Below are 25,890 nucleotides of genomic sequence, written 5' to 3' on the forward strand. Positions count from 1 at the left end.
GGCTGATTAGCCGGGCTATGTTAACCAGTAGGCCCTCCTGCTCTTTGTGCGGGATTGTTTTGTGTGTAGGCTGATTAGTCGGGCTATGTTAACCAGTAGGCCCTCCTGCTCTTTGTGTGGGATGGTTTTGTGTGTAGGCTGATTAGTCGGGCTATGTTAACCAGTAGGCCCTCCTGCTCTTTATGTGGGATTGTTTTGTGTGTAGGCTGATTAGCCGGGCTATGTTAACCAGTAGGCCCTCCTGCTCTTTGTGCGGGATTGTTTTGAGTTGCTACTGTGCACGTTCGATGTTGACGTGTTTCATTTGTGGGGTTTTCTCCGGACTGTTTGAGTCCCAGTGTTTTGTGTGTGCCCTGTGTTTCATGGGGTGTGCAATTAAAAGCACTACCCTGAACTCTCAGCTTCCTGCGCCTGACTTTGCACCCACTACGCCCAGAGCGTTACAGACTGGCAGATGTCATTTGAGCGTATTGTCATTCATTTCGGGGGAACCATTTAGAAATGACAGCACTTTTTGTACATAGTCCCCCCCATTTCAGGGCACCAAATGTATTGGGACAAATTCACTCATATGTGTTAAAGTGGTCAAAGGTTTAGTATATTACGAGCATGAAATGGCTTCATCAAGCTTGTGAATTTACAAACTTGTTGGATGCATTTCCAGTTTGTTTTGGTTGTTTAGGATTATTTTGTGCCAAATAGAATTGAATGGTAAATAATGCATTGGGTCATTTTGAAGTCACTTTTATTGTAAATAAGAAAATAATGGTTCTAAACACTTCTACATTAATGTGGATGCTACCATGATTACGAATAATCCTGAATTAACCGTGAATAATAATGAGTGAGAAAGTAACAGATGCACAAATATCATACCCCCAAGGCATGCTTACCTTTTTTAAAGAAATTAGCAAACATTTCTAAAAAACTGTTTTTGCTTGTCATTATGGGGTATTATGTGTAGATTGATGAAGAAAAAACACAATTGAATCAATTTTAGAATAAGGCTGTAAACTAACAAAATGTTGAAAAGGTCAAGGGGTCTGAATACTTTATGAAGTACATGGTACATGGTCCTGGATCCTCTCTTCGGGAGAACACACACACACAAACAGGGCCTGGGTCAACCCTGCAGCAGAACCTCTACTAACAGGCTGACTCACTGCTGCTGTGTGGTACCAGAGTCCACACCCTCAGTTTGAATTCATTAAGACATGAAAACACAACTCGAAACAGTGGAAGCAGAGACAGAAGCAGAACAGACGAACTCACAGAGACTCAGGTGTGTGTGGCAGAGGCACAAAACACAGTGTGCTAAATATATGCATCAAATGAGCACAGACACACACACACACACACACACACACACACACACACACACACACACACACACACACACACACACACACACACACACACACACACACACACACACACACACACACACACACACACACACACACACACACACACACACACACACACACACCTTTCATCTACACGTGCAGCTTTCACACAACACTTGTTTGACTGAAACACACACTCTTTCCAGTTTTTGCCCATTGCTTTATTACTTTGTACTGATACACACCACATAAAAAACATACACTACCGTTGAAAAGTTTGGGGTGTAGACATTTTAATGTTGTAAATGACTATTGTAGCTGGAAACGGGTGATTTTTTTATGGAATATCTACATAGGCGTACAGAGGCCCATTATCAGCTACCATCACTCCTATGTTCCAATGGCACGGTGTGTTAGCTAATCTAAGTTGATCATTTTAAAAGGCTAATTGATCATTAGAAAACCCTTATGCAATTATGTTAGCACAGCTGAAAACTGTTGTTGTGATTAAAGAAGCAATAAAACTGGCCTTCTTGAGACTAGTTGAGTATCTGGAGCATCAGCATTTGTGGGTTCGATTACAGGCTCAAAATGGCCAGAAACAGAAGCATTCTTCTGAAACTCATCAGTCTATTCTTGTTCTGAGAAAGTAAGGCTATTCCATGTGAAAATTGGCCAAGAAACTGAAGATCTGGTACAATGCTGTGTACGACTTCATTCACAGAACAGCAAAAACTGGCTCTAACCAGAATAGAAAGAGGAGTGGGAGGCCATGGTGAACAATTGAGCAAGAGGACAAGTACATTACAGTGTCTAGTTTGAGAAACAGATGTCTCACAAGTCCTCAACTGGCAGCTTCATTAAATAGTACCAGCAAAACACCAGTTTCAATGTCAACAGGGAAGAGGCAAAGAAAAAGCCATATTTCAGACTGGCCAATAAAAAGAAAATATTAAGATGGGCAAAGGAGCACAGACACTGGATAGAGGAACTCTGCCTAGAAGGCCAGCACCCGGAGTCGCCTCTTCACTGTTGACGTTGAGACTGGTGTTTTACACATACTATTTAGCTAACACAACGTGCCATTGGAACACAGGAGTGATGGTTGCTGATAATGGGCCTCTGTACTCCATAACAAAATATCCTGTTTCCAGCTACAATAAAAAAAACGTTATTTTCTTTCTTAAACAAGGACATTTCTAAGTGACCCCAAACGTTTCAACGGTAGTGTATGTATCCCATATTTGACAGTGATAAGAATCTTCTCCTTCTCTCTCTCCCTCTTTCAATTTCAATTCAATTTCAATTTAAGGGTCTTTATTGGCATGGGAAACATATGTTTGCATTGCCAAAGCAAGTGAAATAGATTATAAACAAAAGTGAAACATACGGTACAACCCACATTTCCCTGACACACTCCCATCCTCTCCCTCTGTCAGGGCAATGCGCGTACTCTCGTTTCCTCTCCTTTCAGAGCAGCATCATCTTCTCACTGCTGTTTACCGCTACACACACACTTCGCATACGATAGGCTCAGAACGTCCAATCCCTTTCTTCTACTCCCCCTAGCGGCTTTACATAACACTGCGCCCTCAACCACTGAGAGAGAGAGAGAGAGAGAGAGAGAGAGAGAGAGAGAGAGAGAGAGAGAGAGAGAGAGAGAGAGAGAGAGAGAGAGAGAGAGAGAGAGAGAGAGAGAGAGAGAGAGAGAGAGAGAGAGAGAGAGAGAGAGAGAGAGGGGAGAGGGAGAGGGGACCGAGCAAGCTCGGGAGAGCGAGCGAGGCCCCTCCCCCAGGTGACATCTATCTATCTAGCTCTATTGAAGCGCTAGAGGCTGATGTAAGTTCACACTTGTAGTGCGCTCTGCCCAAGCGATCTGTCCTGCGATTCCTGGGCTCTTTACCACAGCCAGCGGACTGGAGTGTGTATGTGGTGTGTATGTGAGGACCAATAAACACACACCAGACCAGTACTGCTGCTACAGCTTCAGACAGACTACAGAACTGATACCAGAGCTATACTGAAGCATTCGGTTGGTGTTCAAGACTGGGCTTTTTGGATCTGAAGATATTCTCTATCCTCCCTGTTTTGGATTGGAATATATTCTATTTTACAGACTGCTTTTCTAGAGAGGATATTTATTTGTTTTTTTTACTTCTTGGTTCATTCAGGAGGTAAGTGTCTTAAATGTTGTGCTGGAGTTCTATGGCATTTCTCTTTTCCTGTATCCCCCTTTTTCTATAGAAGGAAATAAAAAAGTGAGAAGATTTGAATAAATCTATTTCTGGTTATTTCAAATGAGGACCGCTGCATACATGTTCCATCATAAATAATTCTGCCGCTGTGGGTTTATGCCTTGTCACTAGGCTATCGGTTTTCTTTCATAATCAAATGTATTTTTAAAAATCTGTTTTTGAATATGATGGTGAGCGATTAAGAGGGCATTTTACACCAAATAACAGAACAAATGTATGCATGTGGTTGTTTAGCCTATAATTCAACCACACAGCTCACAACAGCAAAACCAAGCTCGTTCTGGAGAGTTTATCATTAAGCAGAATATAGAGCACTAAATTAAACTAAAACACTTAGATTATTCCTTAATATTCCTAATTTTCTAGTTACTTTCCAACACATCAGGCTCCTTTGCTATACGTGTGTCACTTGCCAAATGCATATTTTCTCTGATAGGGTAGACGATACGTTCCGAGAGAAACCAGCAGCTCGCAGCTCAATTTTACCTCTGGCGGCAATGCAGCCTTTTCCTCCGTGTCTGTCTGTCCCTCTCTCCGCATTGCAAGTAGCTCTACCAACCACGAAGACGGAGTACCGCAATGACGCTCCGCAAGCTCGTTCATACGGCTGGCTGACTAGACTGATCCGGATAAATAAAGTCTTTATCCAAACCCCCTCAACTCCTCCGCGGAAGGAAGCAACAGGGACCGCGGAGTTATCATTCTATCCCGTATTCAGTACGATAACTTTCAAATTACAAATGGATAGCCTACTGAGGGATTCTGAAGGTGCATATATAATGGAATGAATCGTTGAGATATAACTGCATAAAAGACAAACACTACACTGTAAACTTTTACAGTGGTATATCTGGGAAGAATGAACGGTCTAAGCATCTGGCACTCTTAGAAAAAAGGCTTCCAAAAGGGTTCTTCGGCTGCCCGCATAGGATAACCATTTTTGGTTCCAGGTACAACTCTTTTTGGTTCCAGGTAGAACCCTCTGTGGAAAGGATTCTACAGGGAAGTCTATATGGTTCTACCTAGGAACAAAATGGTTATTCAGAGGGTTCCACTATGGGGACAGCCGAAGAACCCCTTTGGGTTCTAGATAACACCTTTTTTTTCTAAGAGTGTAGCCTAGCAAGCTTCGGAGAAGCTGGAAGACACCCCAGTGAGTGTATTAAATTACGATGCTGATCTGGTAGAGAAGGAGAGCGGAGGTTTGTCACGGAGGGCAGCTTAAGACGATGGGAAAACTCCGCTAAATGCAGCTCTCGCAGACGGTGGGAGTTTGTCTCGCTCTTCTCTTCTCTCCCACCGCTACAAAAAGCTCAGCGACATGGATCAACTCGACTTTTGGGAGGGAATGTTCCATGTGCATCATGTGCGTTATCACCACAAGTGGTGTTAGGGGTAGCCGAGCTGCATTTCAATGTGTGGTGTGTTATTTCTGTGTGCGCAAAAAAACACACAAGCTCCTCTCCCTCTCCGCATGCCATAGCCACATCCCCGGAGCGTGCTCACATATCGGTGCGTTGTTTTTCACGCCAACCCTATGCTCTTGAGTCAGTTATGTTCGTATTATACGCCATAAAATAGATGGTGATAAGCTAGAGACAACATCATAGCTCGTTCATGTCCCAATCACATATTTCTTAAGATAATGACCTATAGTCTCTATCCATAAGAGTAGAGCAGAAAAAATGAAGCGCGGTTTGGTTAGATGATAACACCAGCATAATCTGATTGAGCCGGTTATATAATCGGTTTAATAGGTCTCCATCAAACAGATTCCCACACTAATGTTAAGCCTATGATCAACATACTGTATGTAGCTTGCCTATTAGACGATGCGTAGTCAGTGTGAATGAAAGTCCAGTCTTAATTGGCATTCTCTAGTTTATCCTACGGATTATCAAAATAATGATATTGACTATTTATCTAATAATATCTAATATTACCACAAGGTTACTAAACTGCGCATTAGGCCTACTAAATAATCAGGTGTTCTTACTTCTGTTAAAACCGCATTGTTTGGTTAAGGGCTTGTAAGTATGCATTTCACGGTAAGGTCTACTCTATTCAGCGCATGTGACGAATACAATTTGATTTCATTTGTATTGGCTATTTATCTATGATTTTTTTTAAACGAACATTCTTAGAAAAAAAGGTGCTATCTAGAATCTAAAGGGGTTCTTCGGCTGTCCCCATTGGTTAACCCGTTTTGGTTCCAGGTAGAACCCTTTTGGTTCCAGTTAGAACTTTAGATGGAATCCAAAAGGGTTCTACCTGGAACCAAAAAGGGTTCTTCTATGGGGACAACTGAAGAACCCTTTTGGAACCCTTCTTTCTAAGAGTGTAGCATGAACACTGCTACTGGAAATGGTGTTTTGCTTCCTCTCCTGGGATCAAAAGGTTTGTTATAGGGACATAGCCTATGTGTGTATTGAGGACTTGGTTATTTGCTAACATCTAAGGCAGCAAGCCAGGTGACATGTAGTTGGGCAATAGGCCTATCGGGTGAAGAAATTAACTCAGCCATTGATCTAGGTGAAATGGTGTTTAAGTCCCAATCCACTATTCAGGACACAATTCACATTAGAAACAACTGGACATCAAAACCACCATGTCTAGGCCTGTAGTTTCAATATACAAACTGATTACACATTTAAAAGGAATTCCTTGAAAGGTAACTTTGCTGTAATACCCGACAGATTGAAACAAAACATTAGCTATTGGCAGATAGCTGAAATAAAACAGGTCAAAACAAGAGCATGTCTGATTCCAGTAGCCTATACCAGATCATTCTATTTAGCAATACACTGCTCCAGGCTACACTAATGAAAGCAAGTCTTAATCACTGATTTAAAAAAAACAAAATGGCTACTAGCTATTGACAAGTAGCCTGGTCTGTTTACATCAGTCTGTCAGTCACGCAGGGTAGGGAGACAGAGCTAGCCTATTGTTCTACTGTGTGGACTGCCCCAGGGCAAAGTCACTGGTCAATTGGTTTTCACAGGGAAGAATCTCCTTAACTGGATTAGATCAGTCTAGTTGGCTAACCAGGTCACTACAGACATGTGTTTATCTAGACAAAGGACTGAGAATAACTTGGACATTTTGACTAAACGGAGGAAGTAATGATTAGAAATAGATAGTCCCTTTACATCACGTTCAACCATACATGCACGTGTCATCTACTAGACATATATTAGATAGAGATATTCTACATTTTCTGCTTTAACTTTTTATTTTGACTAAACTGAGGCGGTCATTTTTAGAATTAGATAGGCCCTTTACAATACTTCTAAATCCAATCAATTATTCTCTATATTTGTAATCGTATTCTCAAAATTGAGGCCTAATTCAATTCCATCCATCATTAATGAAACAATAAGGCTATTTTTAATCACCAATTCCAATCCCACCAGAATGAAATCACTAATTATACTGAGAGATAAAGAGAATAAAGAAGAGAAATGTAAAAGGCAAGAAGGAAAATGAGCTTTTCTCACAAAGCACCCCAATTCCTTTCATTTGCTTGAGTCAAATATGTGAGCGTTAACATGGAATGAAGGCTAAAGGGCCTACAGTATAATAAGCTAAGGCCCTGCCTGTCCATGCCCATTCCTGCTGTCCTTTAGAACAGTAGGAGGCCCCATTCCTTGACAGTGGTTCTGTTAGCCGATTACAACCTACACAGCCAAGCACCAGAAGTGCAACAGTCCACACACACACACACACACACACACACACACACACACACACACACACACACACACACACACACACACACACACACACACACACACACACACACACACACACACACACACACACACACACACACACACACACACACACACACACACACACACACACACACACACACACGGCTGGTTCCTCCATCTTGCAGTGCCTACCACCCCCATGTGGTAAAAAGCATGCAGCTGCTGCAGCAACAGACTGATCTGGCTTTCCTTTTAGAGTGTTACAATGGAGAGACACCCGTCTACCACAGACCTCACTCTCGCTCTCTCTCTATCTCACTCTCTCTTCTATAGACCCCCTGTCATCCCCAGAGCCCTTTCCTCCTCTATCCCCTCTCTCTCTGCTCTATAGCCCCAAATGGTCTGGTAACAGTGTTGTTGTTCATCCCATCTAACCGATAACAACAGAAGGGAGGTTACGCACCAAAACCTAAATCCCTGAAACTAAACTATGATAGATTATCTTTCTGAAACACGGCCTGCCTGTCTGTCTCCCTCACTGTGAATTCAGATGCATTCATGAATGTTCTTTTGTGTCTGTGCACCCCAGTAGGCCTGGGTAAGACCCAGTGGGCCCCAGTAGCTCCACAGTAGGCCCTATGCGGTCCTCCTCGCTCACACTTTCTCTTTTTCTAACAATGACTTAGAATAGTGACAAATGGAGACAGCTGGCGAAGGTGCCTGGGGGTACAGTAAAATAATCTATTATTTATCCTAAAGAATAAAAAATCTGTTCCTCTAAAATCAAAGCCAGAAGCAGAAAGGAAACAAAATAAATAAACTGACAGTCAGGGTAAACATCAATAAAAGGTATAACCTACAGTCTACCTTCTAAAACAAATGAAAATGGGAATTCTAAATTCTATGGTTGTTGTTTTTCCTTTTGCCTAAAATATATATTTATCTTCCAAGATGTTAAATGCAAGACTCAGCCTCACTTCTAAGCTTCTGACCAACCAACAGTATTTCCATAGCATGCCATGTGTATAGCTGCAATCTATCTAGAACTATGTTGTGATCGAATTAAATAACCTACAACACGTACAAATACATCATTGATTTCCCAATGGAGAACTATACAGTGATTTAAATTCATTCTATAACTCGTGAATATTTAACCACAGAAACTTTGGTCATTTTAACTGTTTCCTCTAATAATTCAGTCCATGTCATTTTATCACTTACTTTGTAAAGAAACTTAAAAAAGACGTTTTAATCTAAAATACTTCTTGACAGCCATGAAATTGTTTCCAAATTGCTTCAGTTTTCACAGATCTCTTTGTTTCTCTCTGGGATCTGTGTCCAGAGAGCATATGTCTTAGACCCTTGGCTGCGTCGCAAATGGAACTACAGATCTAGGATCTTCATTTGAGCCAGTTTGATACAGCATAAAAATAATCCTGCAGCAACAGGACATGTGATTTATTATGTGGATTATAATTAACGGACATGTTTGTAAGGGTTGATACATTATTCGTAAGGGAAAATTACATCTGAAATTTCAAAGTGGAAATGACAAACTTCCAAATCCCTTTTAAACTTAAAATACACTACGAATTTAACATTTCCCCTGCACCAGAGTGATCAAATTAAGATCCTACATCTGTACATTCCCAATATAGTGCACTAATTTTGACCAGGGCTCATAGGGCTCTAGTGTATATAGGGAATGGGTTACCATTTTGGATGCAAGACTTGTTATTCTAGACTTAAATCTCTCTAGCTGTGGCTATAATCTATCACGTCCTGTGGTTTTGTGTCAGTCTCTGACATTATCTTTCCCTCCGCTAGCTGAAAGTGTGTGTGTCTGTGTGTGTGTGTGTGTGTGTGTGTGTGTGTGTGTGTGTGTGTGTGTGTGTGTGTGTGTGTGTGTGTGTGTGTGTGTGTGTGTGTGTCAACACACAATCATACAAATTTTGCTAGTCCACATTCAGTGGAGCGGAAGCCGGTTATGGCGGTTTACAAAAATCTCCTGCCGTCTATAGGAGGAGCTTATTAGGATGATAGGGAGAGACATCCATCACCCAAAAAACCTTGCACCCTTTTCCACCTCACATCACTGTTAAAAACATTGGTGTGTGTGTTGGGGAAGAAGTGGATGTGTGTGTGTGTGTGTGTGTGTGTGTGTGTGTGTGTGTGTGTGTGTGTGTGTGTGTGTGTGTGTGTGTGTGTGTGTGTGTGTGTGTGTGTGTGTGTGTGTGTGTGTGTGTGTGTGTGTGTGTGTGTGTGTGTGTGTGTGTGTGTGTGGGGAAGAAGTGGATGTGTGTGTGTGTGTGTGTGTGTGTGTGTGTGTGTGTGTGTGTGTGTGTGTGTGTGTGTGTGTGTGTGTGTGTGTGTGTGTGTGTGTGTGTGTGTGTGTGTGTGTGTGTGTGTGTGTGTGTGTGTGTGTGTGTGTGTTGGGGAAGAAGTGGATGTGTGTGTGTTTGTGTCGATAGATCAAAACAAACTATACAGTATAAAAACAAAGCTCTACAAAATGAATGAATTCAAATATGAGAACGCTATTAAAAGGATTGACCAAAACCTTTGAACATCTAATCCAAATCCCCTCACATCTCCTGCTTGTCTTGTAATGAACAATAGAATGAAGCCACCCCGGTGAGAAACCCAATAAGCGTGGAAAAAGGCAGCCAAGAAGCCAACCAGCCAACCAGGCCAAGGACTCAAGCTCTGCACTAACCGTGAAGGATAGCCCCTACTTGGTTCAGAGAGGAACACTACCCGGTAGCACACCACAAAAAAAGTCTCAGGACCCCCCCTGCTACAATACTATTAAACAGACCACACCACCTAAACAAACACCACCTCAGCCAGAACTCTAACCTATTCCCAGAACTCTCCCAATAATAGCAACTCTTTTTAAAAAGGGACTCTAGGTTCAGTGCATCATGCAAAATAAATGTTGGGTCTTTCCCCAGCCCTGTGCACATGGACTAGCGTCAGTCTTACATTAGTAACAAGTCACCTGTTCCTTTCACTGTAGGCTGGACACTGAGTCAGGGGCAGTCATCATGTCAGGGTGAGACTGGGTGACAAGCCAGGAAGACTGCTCCATCATATTAATCAGTATATGTACAAAGAAAGTCAAATCCTTTATCTTTGTCTCTCTCTATGAGAGCAACACATCGTTACAACACATAATATGACATTTGAAATGTCTTTATTCTTTTGGAACTTCTGTGAGTTTAATGTTTACTGTTCATTTTTTAAATTGTTTATTTAACTTCTGTTTATTTTCTATTTCACTTGCTTTGGCAATGTAAACATATGTTTCCCATGCCAATAAAGCCCCTTAAATTGAATTGAAATTGAATTAAGAGAGAGAGAGAGAGAGAGAGAGAGAGAGAGAGAGAGAGGTGTGTCAGTGTGGACCAGAAGTCCTTACAAGAATAGTAAACAAACAAAAATGTGACCAGCTGGGGACATTTTGTTGGTCCCCACAAGGTCAAATTCTATTTCTAGGTGGTTTAGGGTTAAGATTAGAACTAGTGTTAGGGTGAGAATTAGAATTAGGTTTAGGGTTAAGAATAGAACTAGTGTTAGGGTGAGAATTAGAATTAGGTTTAGGGTTAAGATTAGAAATAGTGTTAGGGTGAGAATTAGAATTAGGTTTAGGGTTAAGATTAGAAATAGTGTTAGGGTGAGAATTAGAATTAGGTTTAGAATTAGGTTTAGGGTTAGGAGCTTGAGTTAGGTTTAGGGTGAGAATTTGAATTAGGTTTAGGGTTAGGAGCTTGAGTTAGGTTTAGGGTGAGAATTAGAATTAGGTTTAGGGTTAGGAGCTTGAGTTAGGTTTAGGGTTCGGAGCTTGGGTTAGTTTTAGGGTTCGGAGCTTGAGTTAGGTTTAGGTTTAGGGTTAGGGTTAGGGTTAGGGTTAAGGTTAGGTTTTTGGGTTAAGGTTCAGGTAAGAGTACTCATAGGTTTAGGGTTATGGGAAAATAGGATTTTTAATGGGACTGAATTGTGTCCCCCCACAAGTTCAGCTGTACAAGACTGTGTGTGTGTGTGTGTGTGTGTGTGTGTGTGTGTGTGTGTGTGTGTGTGTGTGTGTGTGTGTGTGTGTGTGTGTGTGTGTGTGTGTGTGTGTGTGTGTGTGTGTGTGTGTGTGTGTGTGTGGTCATCAGGCAGCAGCATCTCAGGACTGGAGCTGTAATCGGGTTACAAGCCTCTCATTTCCATAATCTTCTCCATAGGCTACAGGTGTTAAATTGCCCACTCTCGTCCATGTTCTACAGGAGCACACTTAAATGGCAGCTAATGGAACACACACACACACACACACACACACACACACACACACACACACACACACACACACACACACACACACACACACACACACACACACACACACACACACACACACACACACACACACACACACACACACACACACACACACACACACACACACACACACACTCTTTAGCAGAGATTAGAGCGAGGTACATGTAAGGACATAATGCCATTGTGTTGTCAGTGGAAACACAACATTAACTTGGCAGAGTAAGTTCTATTTTTAACACCAGCGGGCCAGGTTTAATATAAGGTGCATTCATAGTAGTAGGTTGTTAAAAGAGAGGATGTGTGTGTGTGTCTGTATGGGTTGGTCTTTCTTTCCTTGTGGGGACCTAAAATCCGCCAACGTCCCCACAAGGATAATAAAACAAGGAAAATTCTCCCTCGTGGGGACATTTCCCACATCCCCATGAGAACAAAGGCTATTTGAAGTTTAGGAGTTAGGTTTAGGGTTACAATTAGGGTTAGGGCTAAGATTAGGGTTAGGCGTTAGTGGTTAGTGGTTAGGAGTTATGTTTTGGGTTAGGGTTACGGGTTAAGTTTAGGGTTGACGCTAGGGTAAGGGTTAGGTTAAACTGTTAGGGAAAATAGGGAATTGAATGGAAATACATTTTAGGTCCCCACGAGGATAGAAGTAGAGAGTGTGTGTGTGTGAGAGAGAGAGTGTGTGTGTGTGAGGGAGGGATTGAGTGTGTGTGTGTGAGGGAGAGAGTGTGTGTGTGTGAGAGAGAGAGAGTGTGTGTGTGTGAGGGAGGGATTGAGTGTGTGTGTGTGAGGGAGAGAGTGTGTGTGTGTGTGAGGGAGAGAGTGTGTGTGTGTGAGGGGGAGAGTGTGTGTGTGTGAGAGAGAGAGTGTGTGTGTGTGAGGGAGGGATTGAGTGTGTGTGTGTGAGGGAGAGAGTGTGTGTGAGAGAGGGATTGAGTGAGGGATTGAGGGAGGGTAGGGTGAAAGTAAGGGCGAAAGGTGATGCTGGAACACGGGTAGGGTGGCTGGCCCAGTTGTATTCATGAGCCTTTCAAATGAGCTTTATCTCACATGTACATTTCTGAGCAGTGTGAACAGAGGAGGGAGTTTCATTTCACTCAGGAGCAAGAGAGGCCGCCTTAGGGGGCCTTGCTCAGGGGCGTGTTGCCCTGGTCATAGCTTCTGTCTAGAAGCGACCCCTTTTCTTTTCTGAGAACAGAGCAGATTGCATTCTTTAATCTTAGTCAGAAACTCAGAGGCCAAGTCTTCGTCCCAAATGGCACCCTATTCCCTATATAGTGCACTACTTTTGAAAAAGTACTGCACTATATAGGGAATAGGGTGCCATTTAGGACATAGCCCAGAATGAAGCATCAGCTCCGGTTGAAAAACGAAGCAGTGTCAGCTGAGGCAGTGAACTGAGCAAGACAGGAGGGAACAAGAGGGAAACAGGGGTCTAGATCACTGACACTTTTCATATGGAAAGACATTCTTTTCTACCATCACCACAGAAAAGATGGGAGGGGGGTGCTGGTGTGGAGGGGCTGATATTAGGGGTGGGGGGTGGAAAGGGCAATGCACACAATCACGGTTGAGCAAGCTGCTAGGGGGGAGAAAAACGTTTTATCTTTTAAAAATAAAAATCCACAGTGAACACAGCGGTTAATCTGGGTCTCACCAACTATGTCTACTATGAAAGAGAAGCAGCACAGGCTTTTCTCCCAGGCTAATTCAGGCAAAGCTAAATAAATCCCCCTGATCTACAGATACATTTAATAAGCTTTAGGGGCTCTGACTCAACTCCCATAAGCAAACCCATCTCATCCCGGCTAGTGTTCATACCATGTGTACTGTTGTTAGATGTTGTATTCCTCACGATTTAGCCTATACAGAGATTTAGCCTACATAGAGATTTAGCCTATACAGAGATTTAGCCTACACAGAGATTTAGCATACACAGAGATTTAGCCTATACAGAGATTTAACCTATACAGAGATTTAGCATATACAGAGATTCAACATAGAATAAATAGGATCTTCACAACCTCTTCTCTGTTAGAGAATTCTGAATCCACCTTTCATTAAATCTGAATTTCCCTAAAGCATTGTCCTCTATAATTAAAAAAGACATGCATTGTTTGATGAGAGTGAAGGAAGGAGTTCCACAGACAGAGGTAGACTTAATGGCACCATGCTGTGTGTTTCTTTGCATTTAGGCCAGGCAGCAAGCCATATGACATCCATTAACCTTGAAATCTGTGTCTCAAATGGACCCCTATTCCCTATAAAGTGCATTACTTTTAACCCGGGACGTTTCCCAATGATTTCTCTTCACTCCTCATACTTACAGACACTGTCTGTCTGACAGATGTTACATTGATTTCCCTTCACTCCTCATACTTACAGACACTGTCTGTCTGACAGATGTTACATTGATTTCCCTTCACTCCTCATACTTACAGACACTGTCTGTCTGACAGATGTTACATTGATTTCCCTTCACTCCTCATACTTACAGACACTGTCTGTCTGACAGATGTTACATTGATTTCCCTTCACTCCTCATACTTACAGACACTGTCTGTCTGACAGATGTTACATTGATTTCCCTTCACTCCTCATACTTACAGACACTGTCTGTCTGACAGATGTTACATTGATTTCCCTTCACTCCTCATACTTACAGACACTGTCTGTCTGACAGATGTTACATTGATTTCCCTTCACTCCTCATACTTACAGACACTGTCTGTCTGACAGATGTTACATTGATTTCCCTTCACTCCTCATACTTACAGACACTGTCTGTCTGACAGATGTTACATTGATTGCTAATAGCCTATGGATGTTAAATAACGTTGATCTTTGTTTCTTTGGCTGTTTTTCAGAGAACCAACCAATGCAGAATAGTGTGGGTACAGGAATAGAAGCAGGACACAGCATGGTCCAGAGAGCAGGTGTGTGACCATAAGGGAACAAGCTACTACGAGGCTGGGCCTGGGAGAAGCGATCGGACCATTGTCCTGCCGTCCACAGGTCTCCTGAGGAGTACGTACCACTCTGTTACTGGAGTATCTAGAACTTCCCTAGCCCTGGATTCATGGAAAACGCCATTCTGGGTTTCCTGCAAGGCTGGAGTACATAAGTGATACAGCCCTGGAGTGAGTCTTAGGAAGCAGGGTTGGTATTGGCATGGCTCAGTCTAGCTTTGGGTATTCTTTTCTTTTCTGTGGAGAGCCTGCTGGAGTTACCCTCCCCTTTCCTGAGAGGACCTAACCTCAGCTTCAAATCTCTACCCTAAGAGGAGGGGGCCTCTATGTAACACAAAGAAATCTCATTTGGGGTTATTGGAGTTGCTGAGTTGGACGATACAAGGGCTATACTACTACTACTACTACTACTACCATTGGGACGTTTCTTTTTAATATTACCCCCCACCCCCCGAAATCTTGTGCTTTTGAGAGGAGGAAGACTGCAGCTTTGTCTTTCAGTCTGAGTGGAGATGCTTTTTCTACTGGCTTATCTTCCATGGCAAAACCTTTGATGGCCTGAGAGGCCTGAGCAGGGCTGACAACACAAGAGGAGGGTCAGCGAACAAACACGGATCAGTTTAGTTCAAACACACTGACCCGGGTCACAATATAACCAAGGGTATAAGCAAAGACCTTCTCTCTCTTACTACGCTAATAAACATTTCCTTTCTGAAAAGGATTCATAGAAAAGATTTCAACATACATCTCCATCTGCTGGATGGGGAAAGGATTCTTGTGTGGCTGCAGAAGGATTATTTACGGATCCTTCAGGTATGACAGCTATGATTGGATGTTGGCTGTGGCTTCTTTACGCCTCACTGACCAAACCAAGGTTTCTAATAATGGTGTGTGTGTGTGTGTGTGTGTGTGTGTGTGTGTGTGTGTGTGTGTGTGTGTGTGTGTGTGTGTGTGTGTGTGTGTGTGTGTGTGTGTGGGTGTGTGTGTTTTCTAATGAGACGTGGTGGAAGGAGAGGTCAGTACATGAATGCTTAATTAAAGTAATAAATCAGTACTTGTCTAATTAAAAGGGAAACCACACTTCACTGGTCACAGTATAAACTAAAGGAGAAAGACAGACAAGCAGTTTGCACCTACTGTTTTGCCATATTAATTTGAGGTCATGACCTCTTGTTGTTGCAGTGCAAGTTAAGAAATAGTTTGTTGTTTCCTTGGTGTTTGTGGCTGTATATAGAGAACCAGCACATGACAACTTCTACTTACAAATATACTGCTGTGCTAAAAGGTAACTTAAATGTGATTATTCATGCAATATTAACTGCTCTAAATCAGTTATTGCTACCAGTCACAGCCAAGCACTGAACAGTTCAGCCATGTAGTTAGTGAATGGATGACTGATGAGTGCAGTTTGGTTTACATCGTTCCACATTTGGTATTGAGTCTGCAAAGCACTGCCACTGCTACCTAGGAATCTGACCAGCAATGCAAAGAATCTCCCTCAGAAGACTTGTTCTACTGACACGGTTATTTCTTGAGGAATGTTTTCTGTTTTTCTCCTTTAGCTACTGTAAATAGAAATGTTTCTTCCACCTTGTGAGCTCCGGGCCAGATTAATGTACGAATGTAAGACAGAGAGCAAGAGAGATGTTTCCACAACAGTTCATTTACCCCCCCCCCCCCACACAACACACACGCACGCACGCACGCACGCAACACACACACACACACACACACACACACACACACACACACACACACACACACACACACACACACACACACACACACACACACACACACACACACACACACACACACACACACACACACACACACACACACACACACACTCTGGCAGCAATGAAAGGCAGCCTTGAGAAAGATACAGAAACGTGTAAAACAACCAAGGCCAAGCTATTACATTTTACAAGCTAAAGCCCAAGCACAGGGATTGAATTCAGAAGAGAGGCCAGATGTTAAAGGATTTTCTTATCTACAAACAAGAAATGAGGAAAAGGGAAAAACATTGTAAACTTGTGAAGTTTCTAGAGTCTAATGGGAATGTATGTACTAATGCTATGTGTGTTCCTTGAAAACAGCACTTTTGCACTCAAACTAGTTTTAGCCTCGCTAGTTGCTTTAATTCATTTTCTATGTTTGGTAAATCATAATAGTAACAATTTATATCAATTTAATAGTCTGCATAGGGCCTACAAACAATATAATATATTGCAGAACGTTTATTGCGGAAAGAGCTTGAGGCAACAATTCAAGCAAACAGCAATTACTAGAAACAAGAATGTTGGCTTCCTTTTAAAGGCCTTGTGCATTAACTTTACCCTTCTGTCTCCTCCCTAAGGGTTCCTGAGTGATCACACTGCCAGACTACACCAGACGCCACAACCTCCAAACAAGATGACCGCCCAATGCAAGAACTTCCTCCTCTTCCTGACCAGAGTAGGACTACTCTTGGGTCTGGCTAACCCTCTGGTGACCTCAGCCTCCTGCCCATCGGCCTGCCGGTGTGATGGGACCTTCATCTACTGTAATGATCGAGGCCTCACCTCTATTCCTACCGGCATTCCACTGGATGCTACTGTACTCTTCCTCCAAAACAACAGGATCAAGAGTGCTGGTATCCCCACCGATCTGAAGAGGCTAAGCAATGTTGAGAAGATCTATCTGTACTGTAATAATCTGGACGAGTTCCCCCAAAACCTGCCAATAGGAGTCAAAGAGCTGCATCTACAGGAGAATAATATTCGGATGATTACGCATGCGTCGCTGGGTCAGATCCCGCTGATCGAGGAGCTACACCTGGATGATAACTCCGTCTCGGCGGTTAGCATCGAGGAGGGAGCGTTCAGGGACAGCAACCACCTGAGACTACTTTTTCTGTCCAGGAACCACCTGAGCACCATCCCGTCTGGCCTTCCGCAGACCATCGAGGAGCTGCGCTTCGACGACAACCGGATCTCGTCGATATCGGAGGCGTCCCTCCAGGACCTGATCAACCTAAAGAGACTCGTCCTGGACGGGAACCTACTCAACAACCGTGGCATCGGCGAGATGGCCTTCATCAACCTGATTAATCTCACCGAGCTGTCCCTGGTGAGAAACACACTGACGTCTCCGCCGGCTAATTTACCGGGAACCAGTCTTGAAAAATTGCAGCTACAAGACAACCACATCAACCGGGTACCGGCCGGGGCTTTCGCTTTCCTCAGGCAGCTGTATCGGCTGGATCTATCGGGCAACAACCTGAGCAGTCTGCCTCAAGGAGTGTTTGAAGACCTGGATAACCTCACGCAGCTCCTGCTCCGTAACAACCCATGGCAGTGTACTTGCCGGATGAAGTGGGTGAGAGACTGGTTAAGGTCGCTGCCGACAAAAGTCAACGTTCGAGGGTTTATGTGCCAGGGGCCGGACAAGGTGAAGGGCATGGCTATAAAGGATCTGTCTACTGACTTGTTTGACTGTGGAGGCTCTGACTTGGGCGGGAGCCAGGGGGCCCCTACCTTCGAGACCAGCACCGTCTCTAACACCTTACCCCCCTCACATCCACAATGGCCCTCCTTTGTCACTAAAAGACCAGTGGTGAAAATGCCTGAACTGAGTAAGAACCACCGCAGTACTACGACACCATCAGGTAGAAAGATCATCAGGATCAGCGTGAAGTCGAGCAGTGCAGAGACAGTGCACATCTCCTGGAGGGTTTCTGTACCCATGACTGCCCTAAGGCTCAGCTGGTTAAAACTGGGCCACAACCCTTCGTTCGGTTCCATCACGGAGACCATCGTACAGGGGGAGAAGACCGAGTACCTTCTAACAGCTTTAGAACCGGAATCCTCATACAGGATATGCATGGTTCCCATGGAGACCAGCAACATTTACCTGTCGGACGAGACGCCGGTTTGCATCGAGACAGAGACCAGTTCTCTGAAGGCCTACAACCCCACCACCACTCTGAACCGCGAACAGGAAAAGGAGCCTTACAACAATTCCAGTCTGCCTTTAGCTGCGATCATCGGAGGGGCTGTGGCTCTATTGGCAATGATAATGCTGGCACTTGTGTGCTGGTACGTGCACAGGAAGGGTTCGCTGTTTTCCAGGAATTGCACCTACAACAAGGGCCGACGGAGGAAGGACGATTATGCAGAGGCGGGGACGAAAAAGGATACCTCGATCTTGGAGATACGAGAGGCCTCTTTTCAGATGATCCCCATACACCCCGTGCCCGTGTCCAAAGAGGAGTTTGTGATACATACGATTTTCCCTCCGAACGGATTGAGTCTGTACAAAAGCCCACACAGCGAGACCAGTATTAGCAACAGGAGCTACAGAGACAGTGGAATACCTGATTCAGACCACTCCCATTCATGATATTGATAACGCAGGACATTTTATTATAAATGAGTGCGTTCGGTGATGACTTGAAACTAAGTGGCTATAAGATATTGTTATAAAACACTGGATCTATAAGACTGATTGGGAAAGCAATGTTCTTCTGTACATTTGCCCATATAATTTATATTTAAGGACATTTTATGACGAAGAGGAGAACAAACATGGTTCACATTGCAAACAGTAGGCCCATCACTGAGCTGCAGGTCAGTGGATGTTGTAATTAAAACTGCAATTCTATATTTTAGGGGTTTTTAGTCATTTGTACTGTATTTCCTTTGGCTTAAGGTTACCTAACAACCAAGTATAAAAACAAACTCTGTTCTACTGAGATATGATGACTTGTCAACTGTGAAAGTGGGTTTTCATTGCTGTGTTGAACAATCAGACTTGAAGAATAAAGCACAGGTCATTCCTTTGACACTATTTTTGTGGCTGTTCGATAACAACAAAAAGGCAAAAGAAATGACATGATGATCAAAACTAGGGCACAGCTGATTAACTAAGAAGAACCAGGGCGAAGCAGCGAGACAGCAGGCGTGTTGCCTTCTTCCTCTGAGGAGAGACAAGCAGAGAGCAGTCGCCTACATGTACCTAGCCAGAGAGACCCAGAGGGGTGTATCTCTGGAAACATGGACTAGATATGGAGGTGTCGTACTTTACATCTATGCTTTGTTCAGTGTGTGGATTCATTTAGTTTTTCTGTTTGGAAAAAACAGAAACAGAGACAGCACAGGTAGACCACGTTTGTGTGTGTGTGTGTGTGTGTGTGTGTGTGTGTGTGTGTGTGTGTGTGTGTGTGTGTGTGTGTGTGTGTGTGTGTGTGTGTGTGTGTGTGTGTGTGTGTGTGTGTGTGTGTGTGTGTGTGTGTGTGTGTGTGTGTGTGTGTGTGTGTGTGTGTGTGTGTGTGTGTGTGTGTGTGTGTGCGCGTGTGTGTGCGTGTGTGTCTGTGTGTGTGTCTGCACGTGTCCTTGTGATTGTGATTGTGCTTGCGAGCATGAGTGAGTGCCTGTGTGTATGTGTGTCAAGCAGTCCTGTAGAACACAGCACAGGCCATATGAAGCACACAGACCTTTAGGAGAGGAGACCCTCTCCTAACATATTAACCCATGTAGGGTGGCCAGGCTGACAACACCCCTAAATCTCTGGCTAAACTACAATGGATGCCATTCTCCAGTACCTTGTACCATAAGTCATCCAAACGTGGCCCTCAAACATAGCCTAGATATAAACAGGGCAAGAAAAATGGACATAGAGAAAAAAAATGGCTTTCTTTTGAATACAAACGTCACCGATTTCCTTGTTTATGATTATGATTTTGTATTTTGTATTTTTTTCCAGATTGAAGACACTACTACTTCTATGTTACCACAATTTCAAAGTTAATTGTTCTTTACAAAGTTGCTCAGGGATTCTTGAAAGTCGGGACAATTGTCCCATCTTTCAAGAATTCCTGAACTGAAAACCAAAGTGCATTGAATGCTCTTTGGCCCAGTCTTGTATGTGCCTTGATCTAATGCTTATTGTATTTAGCTTTTTAAGAAATCAGTGACTTTTTTTCATACACACTTGAATATGAGAAAATATTGGTCATATTGCAGAATAAAAGTGGATAAAAATAACAAGACTTGTCTTTCTTACTTGAAACACAAAAAATACATTTCAAAATCACAATTTAGACCCCATTCTCAGTCTGCATAAGAAAACATTGCAATGCACTCATGTGCTTGATACTTTTGCAAATATGAAACAGCATTGTCTATAAGCACAAGCAAAGTATAAACTCAAACAGAATACATTCTGGTCAATAATGACCACACTGTCTCTCCTGGTTAACTAATAGTGAAACAAGCACAGAAGCCCAGGAAGGGAGATAACATCCTTTGAATGACATCATCCATATACAGACTTCCTAAAAAAGGTTTTGGAGGGAAAATGGCAGATTTAGCGCTCACAACTGTGACCTATTTTCTGCAGAGATTAAAAAATACATTTCGCTCACAGCGATGAGGAAAATGTCTGCCTGGCCGTATTTCCAAGATGTACTGAGCTTTTTAACTAGGAGACGAGGGTAGAGATGATATTGTTCTTTAACATGCAGTGTCCCTCAGCCTCTCTGTGGGCAGTCAGACAGACACAAGTATGGGCACACACACACACTCCTCTAACAACCCAGTCACACACACACACACACACACACACACACACACACACACACACACACACACACACACACACACACACACACACACACACACACACACACACACACACACACACACACACACACACACACACACACACACACACACACACACACACACACACTCCGTAGGCAATCAGTCTACAGAGCAACAGCTGCTTGAGGCTGGCGTTGGTCTTTCATGTGGTGAAGCCACCGTGTGTGATTTATATCAGATGGTGTGGTGAGATCTGGGCTCTCTCTGGGGGTTGGTCCCAGGCTCACAGTGTGTGTGTGTGTGTGTGTGTGTGTGTGTGTGTGTGTGTGTGTGTGTGTGTGTGTGTGTGTGTGTGTGTGTGTGTGTGTGTGTGTGTGTGTGTGTGTGTGTGTGTGTGTGTGTGTGTGTGTGTGTGTGTGTGTGTGTGTGTGTGTGTAATCTAATGACGAGCCACCGTACGGAGTGTCACAATCCAAGCTCTGCTGGGGATCCCAGGCAATACAAAACACAGGACTGAGCAGAGAGACAGAGAGACAGAGAGAGAGACAGAAAGAGAGAGAGAGAGAGAGAAAGAGAGACAGGAACAGAGAGACAGAAACAGAAGAGAGACAGAGAAACAGAAACAGAGAGACAGAGACAGAGACAGAGAGACAGAGACAGACACAGAGAGACAGAGACAGAGACAGAGAGACAGAGACAGAGAGACAGAGACAGAGAGACAGAGACAGAGAGACAGAGACAGAGAGACAGAAACAGAGACAGAGAGACAGAGACAGAGACAGAGAGACAGAGACAGAGAGAGAGACACAGAAACAGAGAGACAGAGACAGAAACAGAGAGACAGAGACAGAGAGACAGAGACAGAGAAACAGAGAGACAGAGACAGAGAAGACAGAGACAGAGACAGAGACAGAGACAGAAACAGAGAGACTGAGAAACAGAAACAGAGAGACAGAGACAGAAACAGAGAGACAGAGACAGAAACAGAGAGACAGAGACAGAGAGACAGAGACAGAGACAGAGAAACAGAGAGACAGAGAAACAGAGACAGAGAGACAGAGACAGAGAGACAGAGACAGAGAAACAGAGAGACAGAGAAACAGAGACAGAGAGACAGAGAGACAGAGACAGAGACAGAGAGACAGAGACAGAGAGACAGAGAGACAGAGACAGAGAGACAGAGAGACAGAAAAAGAGAGACAGAGAAACAGAGACAGAGAGACAGAGACAGAGACAGAGAAACAGAGAGACAGAGAAACAGAGACAGAGAGACAGAGAGACAGAGACAGAGAGACAGAGACAGAGAGACAGAGAGACAGAGACAGAGAGACAGAGAAACAGAAACAGAGAGACAGAGAAACAGAGACAGAGAGACAGAGAGACAGAGAGACAGAGACAGAGCCAGAGCCAGAGACAGAGACAGAGACAGAGAGACAGAGAAACAGAAACAGAGAGACAGAGACATAGAGACAGAGAGACAGAGAGACAGAGAAACAGAAACAGAGAGACAGAGACAGAAACAGAGAGACAGAGACAGAGAGACAGAGACAGAAAGACAGAGAAACAGAAACAGAGAGACAGAGAAACAGAGACAGAGAGACAGAGACAGAGACAGAGAAACAGAGAGACAGAGACAGAAACAGAGAGACAGAGACAGAGACAGAGAAACAGAGACAGAGAGACAGAGAGACAGAGAGACAGAGAGACAGAGAGACAGAGACAGAGCCAGAGCCAGAGACAGAGAGACAGAGAAACAGAAACAGAGAGACAGAGACAGAGAGACAGAGAGACAGAGAGACAGAGAGACAGAGAAACAGAAACAGAGAGACAGAGACAGAAACAGAGAGACAGAGACAGAGAGACAGAGACAGAAAGACAGAGAAACAGAAACAGAGAGACAGAGAAACAGAGACAGAGAGACAGAAACAGAAACAGAGAGACAGAGACAGAAACAGAGAGACAGAGACAGAGACAGAGAGACAGAGACAGAAAGACAGAGAAACAGAAACAGAGAGACAGAGAAACAGAGACAGAGAGACAGAGACAGAGAGACAGAGAAGAGAAACAGAAACAGAGAGACAGAGAAACAGAGACAGAGAGACAGAGACAGAGAGACAGAGACAGAGAGACAGAGAGACAGAGAGACAGAGACAGAAACAGAGAGACAGAGACAGAAACAGAGAGACAGAGACAGAGACAGAGAGACAGAGACAGAGAAACAGAAACAGAGAGACAGAGAGACAGAGAAACAGAAACAGAGAGACAGAGACAGAAACAGAGAGACAGAGACAGAGAGACAGAGACAGAAACAGAGAGACAGAGACAGAGACAGAGACAGAGACAGAGAGACAGAGACAGAAACAGAGAGACAGAGACAGAGAGACAGAGACAGAGAAACAGAAACAGAAACAGAGAGACAGAAAGACAGAGAGACAGAAACAGAGAGACAGAGACAGAAACAGAGAGACAGAGACAGAGAGACAGAAACAGAGAGACAGAGACAGAGACAGAGAGACAGAGACAGAGAGACAGAGACAGAAAGACAGAGAAACAGAAACAGAGAGACAGAGAAACAGAGACAGAGAAACAGAAACAGAGAGACAGAGACAGAGAAACAGAAAGACAGAGAGACAGAGACAGAGAGACAGAGACAGAGAGACAGAGACAGAAACAGAGAGACAGAGAGAAACAGAGAGACAGAGACAGACAGAGAGACAGAGACAGAGAAACAGAAACAGAGACAGAGACAGAGAAACAGAAACAGAGACAGAGACAGAGAGAGACAGAGACAGAGAGACAGACAGAAACAGAGAAGACAGAGACAGAGAGACAGAGAGACAGAGACAGAGAGACAGAGACAGAGAAACAGAAACAGAGAGACAGAGAAACAGAAACAGAGAGACAGAGACAGAAACAGAGAGACAGAGACAGAGAGACAGAGACAGAAACAGAGAGACAGAGACAGAGACAGAGACAGAGACAGAGACAGAGAGACAGAGACAGAAACAGAGAGACAGAGACAGAGAGACAGAGACAGAGAAACAGAAACAGAGAGACAGAGAGACAGAGAGACAGAGACAGAAAGACAGAGAGACAGAGACAGAAACAGAGAGACAGAGACAGAGACAGACAGAAACAGAGACAGAGACAGAGACAGAGACAGAGACAGAGACAGAGAGACAGAGACAGAGAGACAGAGACAGAAACAGAGAGACAGAGACAGAGACAGAGAGACAGAGACAGAGAGACAGAGAGACAGAGACAGAAACAGAGAGACAGAGACAGAGAGACAGAGACAGAAACAGAGAGACAGAGACAGAGACAGAGACAGAGAGACAGAGACAGAGAGACAGAGACAGAGACAGAGAGACAGAGACAGAGACAGAGAGACAGAGAGACAGAGACAGAGAGACAGAGACAGAGACAGAGACAGAGAGACAGCTCCAGGTTTACATTAACAACAGGTCTGCTGCTAATTCAGACAGGGGCCTCCTCACAAATACAGATATACATATACAAACAGACAGAGAAAATATAATAGAATTACATCAGTACACTCACCTACAGAGAGGGAAAGACATGTGCATGTGCATCACATGGGATGTGTTAAACATACTCCTTAGCCTGAAGTGTCCTCATTTGCGGAAGCAAATAGCTAGCTTTTCATGTGGTGACGACTGGTAAGACACTTCAGGAGGTTGGTCATGTGGGCTAACAATTAAAAGGTCACGCCAGGTATGGGCAGAATCAGGTGGAAGTGGTACTCGCTAAGCGAGTAGCATGATGTCCTTTACACATGAATGCACACACTCACATAATATGCAGTCATAAACTATAAAATATATGAACTGACACATCTCCACACTGTAATCCATACGTGCATTCATAAACACACCCATGCAGTCTGAATACACTCAAGGCTCTAATTAAAGTAAGGGAAGCCGCTAGAAGCTACAGAACTGATCCAAACCTTAAGTATACACTCACACTGGCCCTGAGGCCCCTACACTAAATATATCAGATCAACTGGAAATGAAAGTAAACAGCTGCTTTAAGAATGGTGTAATGCTTCTGAGTCTGTGTGGCCTCACATACAGTACAATATGTGAATGTTGTCAACAGTTCTCTGCTCTGTCATTTGACTGTAAATTTGGATTCAATCTAATCTTGAATCTTGTGAGTGTTTGCAAATGCTTGGGAGCGAGAAAAGCTTTTGTTGAATAAAAGCAAATGCGATAAGCTATTACGCAATGTGCAAATATGAACTCTAAGTATTACATACTCACACTGCAAGTATTTACTCTTAAAGATAATGTGTACAATTTGTCAAAGTACTACAAGCTCAAGTCTAGGGCACAGGGGCGTTCTCTCACTCAATTCAAGTTTCAAATCACATATCTATTCAAAGAGATTTGATTGTTTTATTTCCTCAACTCCTCATTCACTCTGATTAATGAAATGTCTATGAATGGTTATGAACTGTGTAGGAATGCCTATGAATTCCCTATGAACAGCATAAAAACGCCTATGAAACAGCAGGAATGTGTTTCATACCTGAGTCGTGAGTACTGGGTCTCCATCTCTAGCTGGAATAAGAACCTATCCTAACTAATTTCAGAGTTCTCAGATTTTACCAGATAGAATAAAAGGCCAACTCCAGCACACTGATGATCTTGATGCTTCCTAACATGTAATAGCTC

At 43.5% G+C, this 25,890-nt stretch overlaps 2 protein-coding genes across 4 annotated transcripts in view; one reads left to right on the forward strand and one right to left on the reverse strand.

Moving 5' to 3' along the window:
- macrod2 (mono-ADP ribosylhydrolase 2) overlaps positions 1-25,890 on the reverse strand; it is a gene marked incomplete at its 3' end in the record, with an annotated part of 1,344,506 nt that overhangs the window by 1,112,849 nt on the left and 205,767 nt on the right. The window lies entirely within an intron of this gene.
- flrt3 (fibronectin leucine rich transmembrane 3) lies at positions 3,165-19,847 on the forward strand. Of its 3 annotated transcripts, none has more exons than XM_046354480.1 (3): positions 3,165-3,520; positions 14,505-14,664; positions 16,966-19,847. In XM_046354480.1, the coding sequence occupies exon 3, from the start codon at positions 17,022-17,024 to the stop codon at positions 18,987-18,989; it is 1,968 nt and encodes a 655-aa protein (XP_046210436.1). In that variant the 5' UTR covers positions 3,165-3,520; positions 14,505-14,664; positions 16,966-17,021; the 3' UTR covers positions 18,990-19,847. The 3 variants fall into 3 exon arrangements, with proteins under 3 accessions (XP_046210436.1, XP_046210437.1, XP_046210435.1); XM_046354479.1 differs by having other exon boundaries at positions 3,166-3,520; positions 14,505-15,419; XM_046354481.1 differs by lacking the exon at positions 14,505-14,664.

This window comes from Oncorhynchus gorbuscha, linkage group LG06 (genome assembly GCF_021184085.1).
Source record: "Oncorhynchus gorbuscha isolate QuinsamMale2020 ecotype Even-year linkage group LG06, OgorEven_v1.0, whole genome shotgun sequence".
NCBI classification, from domain to species: domain Eukaryota; kingdom Metazoa; phylum Chordata; class Actinopteri; order Salmoniformes; family Salmonidae; genus Oncorhynchus; species Oncorhynchus gorbuscha.

What these genes read in the sequence shown, in the direction of transcription:
- flrt3 (XM_046354480.1), top strand. Translation starts at nt 17,022, where the DNA reads ATGACCGCCCAATGCAAGAACTTCCTCCTCTTCCTGACCAGAGTAGGA.